This window comes from Pyxicephalus adspersus, chromosome 7, assembly GCF_032062135.1.
Source record: "Pyxicephalus adspersus chromosome 7, UCB_Pads_2.0, whole genome shotgun sequence".
NCBI lineage: Eukaryota > Metazoa > Chordata > Amphibia > Anura > Pyxicephalidae > Pyxicephalus > Pyxicephalus adspersus.
In genome coordinates, this window is record NC_092864.1 from 2,589,162 (window position 1) to 2,599,763 (window position 10,602).

A 10,602-nucleotide genomic window follows, 5' to 3' on the forward strand; every position below is an offset into this window, starting at 1 on the left:
CATATGTACACATGTAATGAGCGCTTCTCCCTGCTCCCCTGATTCTTTATTTCTTCCCCAGGGTCCTTGTTAGAAACAGCAGTGCAATTCCTGAGCAGCATCAGGACAGATTGAGATAAAACCCAGCCTGCCCTCTGTCCACAGAACCCTTACTTGGTACACAGAATACTTAACTAGTTCACAGACAACTCACCTGGCATACACTCATCTGACAACTCATCCGGTACACAGACCACTCAACTAGTACACAGACCACTTACTTGATACACAGATGACTTATCTGGTACACAGGCAACTCACCTCGCATACTGACCACTCACCTGGTGCACAATCCACTCAACTAGTACACAGACCACTTACCTGGTACACAGACAACTCACCTGGTACACACACCACTCATCTGGCCCACAATCCACTCACTTGGTGTACAGCGCGCTCACCTGGTACACAGACCGCTCACCTGGTGTACAGACTGTATATCAGGTGCACAGGCCTCACACATACCATTCACCTGGCACACAGAGGGCCTTGGGATTACGGGACACATTGGCCACTGATGCCCTCCACACCAGGGATATTATTTAGAAGATGGAGATGACAAACACAGCCAGATATCGTCCCCGTAGCCAGGTATAGTGTGGGTGAGACCTGGCCCTGGACAAATCCAAAGACAATTCTTTTCCTTTTGGTTAGAGAAGTTTTAGATTTATATTTCTGTATGTGACCCTTAGTGGGGGGATTTTTCCTCATTTCCAGCTCCTGTGTTGTCCCTACAAATCCCATGGGCACAGCTGTAACAGGAGACTATAGTCAGGGGGTCCATACATACAAAGGCAGCTTATGGTTATTCTAAAAATAACCGGACCAATTCTGGCCACACACATTGCAATCTGCAGAATTCACATTATTTATATGGATTCAGGGCCGACCTTAGCAATGCAATAAATTCATGTACAGTGATGAGAGATATACAGCAGTACAATAATCAGCATGATCCCAGGAATATACCTATACCTATAAATGGACCAATCACACTGCACGATCTGTCTAATCCTCTGCTGATTGGACAGACCTGGACACAAATATTTAGTTGGATGATCAGTAGATTTTCCTGAATTGTGATCTGATTGGCTCATTGCTGCCTATTACAAATCTATAGCATTTTGTTCCAGACTGCAAATTCCAAAGACTGGACCGGCACACCAGATTATATATAAAAATCCCAATAATAATAAAAATAAAAGGACAGGTAAAAAAACTCAATATAAGGATGCCAGTATACCGGGGTATAATATAGGCATGATCTCATTTAGATACCCACACAGCAGACACGCAATATAAATATTCTATATTAATGAATACCTGATAGCCTCCATTTCTCCGGCTGGGCCAGTGCCAGCAGCCTCCTGAAATCCTGGGAGGCCAGGCTCTTGCCCCCTTTTCCTGTTCCCTTCTCATCATGGGGTTTAGAGTCTTGCCCTGCCTGGCTGGAGGGTGATGTGCTGTACCACCTGTGGCTGGTAGAAGTGGACCCTGGCCATGGGGCAGGCAGGGTGAAGGTCCTAGAGGGCACACGCTGGGCAGGCAGGTTGGAGGTCCTGGAGGGCACATGCTGGGCAGGCAGGTTGGAGGTCCTGGAGGGCACACACTGGGCAGGCAAGGTAAAGGTCCTGGAGGGCACATTCTGGGCAGGCAGGTTGGAGGTCCGGGAGGGCACATACTGACCGGGCAGGGTGAAGGTCCTGGAGGGCACACACTGGGCAGACAGGTTGGAGGTCCTGGAGGGCACATGCTGGGCAGGCAGGGTAAAGGTCCTGGAGGGAACGTACTGGCCAGGCAGGCTAAGAATCCCAGAGGGCACACACTGGGCAGGCTTGCAGTGGTCTCTAGTCCTGTATGAACAGCACACAGTGATGCCAGCTTTCCTGTGGACCTGCCAGGCTCTGTTCCTGGCACCCCCCAGCAGGTGAGGAAGACACAGGGTGATTGGCAGCATGTCTGCAGCTCCCTGTGAAGGTCAGCGTTGGCAGGGGTCACCTCCTGGGGGTCGGCTCCATGTGCTGAGCCCTGAATACAGATATACCCAGTGTGGGCAGCGGTGATAAGGCGGCACCCCTCCTCCTTGTATTGGGTGTGAGGAGCCTCTCATTATCTGCTATGTCATGTTAGGTGCAGCTCTGTCCCCAGCATGTGTGCAATACAGACTACAACCCCCCCCCCCCCCCCTTCACTGTAATACACCCTGCACACCGCCCATCTCTCCCAGCTTAACCCCTTCCTGCCCAGAGCTGAGTGAGTCTCTGCATGTAATATAGGTCTGCACAGCACTGTACATGGAACATACAATATGACAGTGACACGTTACATACAACATACATGTCAGATTAATGGGACATTACAATGTAATGAGGAGATCTCTGATTTCCAGGGACAATTATACATAACAAGTCCATGGAATGGATTCCTAATAGAAATTATTGGAGGAATTCAATCATTTCACAACAAAATACACCTTTTCCTTACAAAAATGGAATTTGTTTTTTGATTATTTTTGCATTGCTGCAGAATTCCCTATAGAGAATGAATCCTCCTGAAAATGAATACAAGCAGAGAAATTCCTGCCTATCATTTAATAAAAATAATGTGCAATCTGCGGCCAGAAACCACCAATTGGATTCCAGCGCACACACTGATCAATGTAAGCTGGATGCTGATTGGTTGCTGTAAATATTAAAAAGTTGCAACATACTTCTAACTTCTGCTGGAGCTGTGTGCTCCTTTATACTTTTGTATCATAACACTGGCACCTTGTGTGTAATGAAATGTTACATTGTTACACATTTCACTTATTTACAAACAGATGAAAGAGTTAGAATGTATTCTATCATTGGAGGCAACTCACAGCAAAGCAGCCCCCTCCAAGCTGATGACCTCACTGATCATGTGACTGGGCTGAGCTCTGACATCATCAAGTCATGTGATCTGTGCCCGGCACAGGAAGAGTGCAGAGTGTAAGCGAAGAATTGCCATGGAAGAGATTATTATTATTATTATTATTATTAATAAACAGGATTTATATAGCACCAACATATTACGCAGCGCTGTACATTAATAGGGATTGTGTCCAATATATTGTATTATTTCACCCAATGTACAGAAGAGATACAAAGATGTCCCTGGCTGCAGGAACAAACAAAGACCTAAAATTAAAATTTATATTAAGTCATATAATCCGGGGCAGCACGGTGGCTCAGTGGTTAGCACTCCGGCATTCACAGCGCTGGCTCCCAGGAATCCCAGTCAGGTCATTATCTGCATGGAGTTTGCAGGTTCTCCTCGTGTCTGTGTGGGTTTCCTTTGGGTTCCTTGGTTCCCCCCACATTACAAAACATGCAGTTAGGTTAATTGGCTTCCCCCAAAATTGCCCTTAGACTGTATTAATGACATAAGATGTATGGTGGGGACATTAGATTGTGAGCTCCTCTGAAGGACAGCTAGTCACATGACTATGGACTTTGTACAGCGCTGCATAATATGTTGGCGCTATATAAGTACTGTGTAGTAACAAAAGTCATGGTGAAAAAAATAGTTTTAGATATACGATAGACAGTAGTGTGAGATCTCCATTACTGTTGCATGCGCCTGAATTCAGGGTGACAACGCAGGAGCGTCATTGGGAGGTGAGGTGAGAGTGTTGTCACCCTATAATAAGACACCCTTCAATATATGATCACAAGGGCTTTTTAATAATTGTTGTGGATTTATTAGAAAATGACTTTCAAATTTTTAAACATATATACGGTGTTGGTGATTAGGATGGGGGGGTGGTAGGAATGTTAGTTGTTAGGAATCACATTCCAATACAAGAAGGTAACACCGGATGATTGTCCCTGGAAAGTGACTGTTTCTAGAGACAGATGAATGAAGGAGTGCTGTGCATGCAGTGCTATTGTGTTCTATGGAGAGGGGGAGGGGGGAGCATTAGTGAGCAGCACCCTACTGTGCCCTCCATTGAAATGCACATCAGTCATTCCTAATCCAACATTCATCAATGGATTCACCTACGATTGAAGTCATGTGAAAAACTCACAGGGGGCAGTTAGGGGGTATGAAGAGGGACAATCCATTCAAATCAGGAGCAGTTGGGGAGTATGAAGAGGGAAAGTCCCTCCAAACCAGGGGCAGTTAGGGGGTATGAAGAGGGACAGTCCCTCCAAATCAGGGGGAGTTGGGGGGTATAAGGAGGGACAATCCCTCCAAATCTGGGGCAGTTGGGGGTATGAAGAGGGACAGTCTCTCCCAATCAGGGACAATAGGGAGGTAAGAAGAGGGACAGTCACGCCAAATCAGGGGCAGTTGGACGTATGAAAAGGGACAGTCCCTCCAAATAGGGGAAAGATGAGAGTTATGAAGAGTGGCAGTCCCAACAAATCAGGGGTAGTTGGGAGGTATGATGAGGGACAGCTTCTCAAAATCATGGGCAGTTGGGGGGTAAGAAGAGGGACAGTCCCTCCCAATCAAGGGCAGTTGGGGGGTATGAAGAGGGACAACTCCTCCAAATCAGGGGCAGTTGGGGGTATGAAGAGGGACAGTCTCTCCAAATCAGAGACAATAGGGAGGTAAGAAGAGGGACAGTCTCTCCAAATCAGGGGCGATAGGGAGGTAAGTAGAGGGACAGTCCCCCTAAATCAGGGGCAGTTGGGAGGTATAAAGAGGGACAGTCCCTTTAAATTAAGGGCAGTAGGGAGGTATGAAAAGGCAGAGTACCTCCAAATCAGGGGCAGTTGGAAGGTATGATGAGGGACAGCCCATGGAAACCTCTTCCTCAAGTTCTGGGTTGCAGCAATTAAGTTCTGAGCTCGACTCCTCCAGCTCGATGTAGATCTCACCAGTGGGGTGTAGCCTCCGTTGTCTGCATTTAGTTAATTTGATATTTTCCTCAATATTTGGCCCTTTATCTGACCCTGTAGAATATACCCTCAACTCATATCTTCTGTCTCTAAAAATGTACACATGTCACAATAAAGTTACTTGAGATGAGCGGTTGTGCTTGTCTCGGGCCCAAATCTGACATGTTCAGTGATCCCCCAATGTCATTCATCAGTCCGCCATATTGGTAAGTTAATAAGAGAAGATCACCATGTCCCAAGTAGGCAATCTGCTGCAGGAGGATTTCGCTGAAGCCCTACAAGGATTTGACCTCTACACTTGGCTGTTCTGTCGTTTTGACTCCTCTCACCGGCTTGTGGTCATCACCCGGTCCATGGTCCCCTCCTATCAGATCCAGGAACAACTAACTCCACAATTGCCCTCTCAATATAAGAGTGGCGCGAGAGGTCCAACCAGCTGATGTAGGTGTGATGGTCAGGTGTGCAGATATTTATCTTATGAGCATTGAACCACAATGTTCTGTACAAAAATGTATTTGTGAGATTAACATATTACAAAAGCTGTAATTCTTTAATAATTTCCAACACGCACTTGCTTAAAATTTAATACAGAATTTTCCTTTACATTTTTTTGCTGGTCCCTTTTATGCAAAAAAGTAAGAAGAAATATTTTGTGCTTGGCGCGTTCTCTTTTGGGGTCAATTTTCTTCTGCATTTTGAAGTTAACATCTTCCAGGACTTTGTACATCATATTCAGGAACTGCAGGTGTCTCCCCCGGGTCTCAAAGTGGTCCTCCTCAGTGAAGTTCTCAACGGCAAATATCTCCTCAGCCCCCATTCCTTCAAACAGGTCGCGAAACTTGGAGAAGTTACCGCTTGTCTTGTTGGTGAGAACGATGATTGGGAAAATTCCTGTAGGCAAAGAAGACTTTTATTTTCCGCAATCAAAATGTGACCTAACATAGGAACCAATACGAGATATATTTCTCATGTTAAGGGCTCCATGTAATGCACCTGATATAACCTGGGTGATCCAGCAAATCTGAAATGGAGCTGGTCAAGGATTGAAAATGATTTTTAAAGAATCCAATCCAAGTTTACTGGATTACTTATAATAGTCTATCTTCTCCAGCGTTATTAAATCAGGCCAAATGAGTAAGCGTAACACTTCTGGGTACATATTACCTCTCACAAAGATCACAACCTCCCCAACAATGCATTCAACTGTTTTATCCCCAGAACCTCAGTAACTTGGTTCAGGCATCGTCCATAGTCACCATCTATTTTCTAGATAGGAAATGATTTTAGGAAATTCACTCCGGGTTTGCTGGATCTTCCCAGATCTCCCATGATAGTCCATCTTTTCCAGTCTTGGAAATATTTACAATGATGACCAATGACATCATCTCAACCTAACTCACCAACTGGAGCTCAAAGATCATTTTCTTTAAACAGCAAGCAAAGAAAAATCCCCATACAAACTGTAAAGCATGATGGTGAAAATGTTCTGGTTTAGGGTCTAGGCCAGGGGTGGGCAAACTTTCCCAGATAGGGGCCAGATTCACCCACTCTGAGCCTGCCATGGGAGAGTGGACTTGTTGTGCCGCCCACCTCCCTGAGCCCGCCATTTGTACAAGGAGCATGGTCCATGGCTTTGGCGAGTGCGGCCCCCCAGCCAAAGCAGTGGCTAGTTTTATCTGGCACGTGGAACAACTCTTTCTACTTTCTACTAGAGAGAGTTCAACAGGCCGGATAAAAAAGCCTAACGGGACATATATGGCCCGGGGGCCGTAGTTTGCTCATGCCTGGTCTAGGCAGTTTGCACTTATTAGGTTAACTATAAATCGAGGATCATATCAAAGTGTCTTTGATGAGAATATGAGGATATTTGCCTAAAAGTTGGAGTTGAACTGGAAAAAATATTTAAGCAGAGTAAAATCTGAGGCACAATAAGGAAAAAGCCGTGAATAAGAAATGAAATGCTTCGGATGGACCTAAAGTCTTGATTTGAATCCCATTGAAATTTTGTGGGGGATTTTAAACATATAGTTAATGGAACTGCATAGATATCTGGTAAGTGAAAACATTTTCCATGGGCCAGTGCTGGAGTGTGGTGAGAAATACAAAATTCTATTAACATGAGGAGAAATACCAGGTTCTGAGGTCAGGGGTGCACTTACTTTTTCCACAGTCCACAATCCCATCTATTAGTATTTAAATAAAGTATTATGAAAAGAAATGTTCTATGAGAGTTGGTTCGATATATCATCTGCTGGCAGATCTGATGTTTGCTTGACAAAATTTCCCTCTGGGTGCGCTTACCTTAATACCTGACTATACGGAGGCAGCACCCAGAATTGTGGACTTACAGTACTTACCCTGCCTGGACTGTAGGTAAGTCTACCAGTCACATGCACACAGAAGTTACATTTAGGCTGTACCTGTTATATTGCGGCAGTTGGTTAGGAAAGTCTTTATCTCCTGGGTTTCGGCATCGGTGAGATCCTTCTTCACACTGTATAAGACACAGATATAACAGACCCAGTGAACAGATCGGACCAAACCAACATTCAGGGTGAGATTATTGATCATTCCTTTATATTGTATTACAAATAAATCTTTCTGTAAGCAGTGAGCCCCAACATCCATGGATAGGCTTTCTATAAGCGGTTGGTGATTCTCAATAGGAATGGACAATATGATGGTGCCAACATCTAGGAATGGGAAAAATTGGTTTGGTTCCCTAACAGGTTCACTTATCTGCTCCAATTTCACATACCTGGTGCCATACCCCCTAAGGACGCCTATGAGGGGTGAATTTGTTTTCTTATTTCGGTTATTTGTAAGGTATTTTCAAATATAAAGCATGGGAAGCCAAACACTGCAGTGGGGATGAAATATAAATCTCAAAGTCAAGCACGAAAAGACAGCATCTCTCCTTGTACATAATACCTTGCCAATATTGCGACTGTCAGCTCTCCATTTTATAAGAACGGGCTGCTGGGTTATTCAGTCCTTCACACTATTGGCCCCTATAGCTGACCCTCGGGTAAAGACTGTGCACTGCTTTAATTGCTTTTCTATGGAGGACTTTGTGTGTCGTCTTTGGGGAGACGTTATATGTTGAATTTAATCTGTAGAAATTGATCACTTTCTGGTAGACATTTTCTGCTGTATTTTGGTTGATTGTCTCTCAATGTGCAGTGAATTCAGATGGTGGAACCTCCTGACAGGTGCAGGGTGCAGCAACGTCCCCCTGGATTGGCTAAATCGTACATTGCCTCCTGCAAACCTCATCACCACGAACATCTAACCCAAATATAAATATGCCAATAAAACCTTTAGGCTTCCATAGGATGACATGAAAAGTTCTTCTCATAATTTCCTGTTTTTTCCATTTTCCCAGAATTTCTCACCTGCCCTTTGGTGAATAACAAATAAAATATATTCACCTAATTAGGAAAATATCCCCAAACTTTTATTTGCTTACCTATAAACAAATATCGGCACAATAATATCGGTAAATGTTGGCTCCACGTCTGACCCTTCTAGCCGGTTCATCATTTCCTCAAATTCTTTTGTCCATTCAACTTTCTGATCAAGAGGGATGAAATTACCTGAAGACAACCCCCAACCCCCCAAAAACAAGGATTTAAATAGCAATAATGTAAAAATTTGTGTTGGTAGCAGAAGGTTCAGAGGAAAAGAACTAGTTGCAGAAATATTAACACAATTATGGAAGAGGTGGAGGAAGTAGCCCAGCATAGATTTAGGGGGCAGCCCACCTACACAAACCCAGATGTTAGGAGATGCTCATCTGTCCGGCAAATCCGCACCGTGGGCCATCGCCGTATGAAACACTATTTATTCTGTCCAGAGATGTCATTTGCAGCAGCCAGGAAACTAAGTTAGCAGCAACCCCTGCTTCTCCTTAGCCGTGCAGCCTGATGAACTTTTGGCATCCCCAGCATCCATTGTTAGGCTGTGCACAAATGACGGGGATTCCAGAGGCACTTACCTCCTAAATCAGCTCTGCTCTGCCATTGGCTGCCGGGACTTTATAGCCTCTCCAGTCACCAGGGTCTGTTGTCAGTGCTGGAGATTTATTGTCTGATTTACTGCTGTTTCTGACTTTGCCAGTTTATGCTGCTTGGACCGACCTGGTAAATTTTCTGACACCTCCTGCTCCTAACCCAAAAGTAGCAAGAGGCCCCACTTTCACGGTCTATATTCATACTGAAAATCAAGATCAAGCAAGCTTTTGCCCTTCTGCTCCATGGAAGGTTTCTGTTCTCCTTGAGCCTGCCTTAGGACACCTGCGTCACCGTTAACAGGTGTACCGCCCCAGTCAAACTCCCCACCTGTCACTGTCTTCAGAGCTGGACCGACCTGATTGCTTTTTACCCTTGTGTACTTCATTTGGTGGACGGATATTCGGTGTATGACCTCTGCTCTTTGTTCTTTTCTCTGTTGGAATCCGTGTACTGCTCTATCTATGGGGTTCTGGCTTGCTGCCAGAGTATCCCCAGACACCGTCCCTTCGCACTAAGTCCTGGGGGCAACCAAGTGCTGGGAGATGTAACCAGTCTCCAGAGGCTGAGCGGGGGCATGCCATAGGTGAAGACTGTGGTGTTAGATTGGGGGACTGGTGTCTGGTGAGGACTGCTACTGACCAGGGCCTTACACCAAATATTGATAAAATTGGAAATCTCATTCAGGATCTCTCCGAGTCTTTGAGTTTAGTGCATTCATTGTATTAAAATACGGCACCCTGATGAAGCAAAGATAAGGGCATTAAAACTCCTAAAATGAGGAACAAAATCTGAGCAAAATCAAATCTGTTCCTTTTCCTTATCTGTTAAAAGAAGAATCATTCTGAGCAAAGGAGAATAATTTTCTCTAAATAACGGATACTTCAAGAGATCCAGGACTCCAAATGTTTTCTTTGTTTTTAATTGTCGTCTGTATTCCTGCTAGGAAGATTTACCCCCCTATCTATCCATCCTGCTGAGCACTGGGAAATAACAAAAGAGGAAGTCCTTCTGGAAAGAAGTAAATGTTCTGGTGACAACTAGACAATTGTCCAAGAGAACCTTTCTCAACTTTCTTTTTCTATGATTAAGCAGTCCTAAATTACGGTAATTTAGGTCTTAGAGCACCTAGGCTCAGGGTCAGATTGGCCCTCAGGAGCTAGTAAGTCTCTGATGGACCCTAGCTTTACAGCTTCTACAGAAGAGTTTCTCAGCCAGGGTTCCTCCAGAGGGAGCTAGAGGTTCCTGGAGCAATGAGCAGTTTTCGCATTTCAGGTCATTTTCTATGACACCAATGATCTTTTTGGCTATCTGTAAGGGTGACATTCTTCCCAATGAACAGCAATGTTAGCAATGTAATTTTTTCCCACTGACCACCACACTAATTCAAATTGTGCTGTGGATATAGGAATTATAGAAGGGATTCCCCGAAGACCTGAAAGTTATTTCAAGGGTTCCCCCATGGTAAAAATGAAAGGCTGCTACAGAAACTGACACCTTTTACAATAACATTCCATGAGGCACCGCCTAGCAGATTTACATCTCAGCCATTAAATTACCAATGCAAGGAGTGCCGGAAGAGCATAAACCTGGAAGGCAGTACTGCCCAGGGCAAAACTGGACCATTGGGATCTTTGGAACTGGGCACTTTCACACAGAGAAGGAGCTACTGGTTTACAAAG

General features: G+C 44.7%; 2 protein-coding genes across 2 annotated transcripts in view; both read right to left on the reverse strand.

Annotated features, from left to right (window-relative positions):
• The window catches only part of ABCB10 (ATP binding cassette subfamily B member 10), a 17,294-nt gene extending 15,103 nt beyond the window's left edge, over positions 1-2,191 (reverse strand). The window contains 1 exon segment of the mRNA XM_072417064.1: positions 1,363-2,191. Within this exon segment, the coding sequence (XP_072273165.1) occupies positions 1,363-1,996 (634 nt within the window). The 5' untranslated portion in view covers positions 1,997-2,191.
• A 2,632-nt stretch (positions 2,192-4,823) lies between these two features.
• The window catches only part of LOC140334818 (uncharacterized), a gene marked incomplete in the record, with an annotated part of 6,534 nt that continues 755 nt past the window's right edge, over positions 4,824-10,602 (reverse strand). Inside the window, 3 exon segments of the mRNA XM_072417065.1 lie at positions 4,824-5,801; positions 7,331-7,404; positions 8,380-8,506. Coding sequence (XP_072273166.1) covers positions 5,461-5,801; positions 7,331-7,404; positions 8,380-8,506 — 542 coding nt within the window.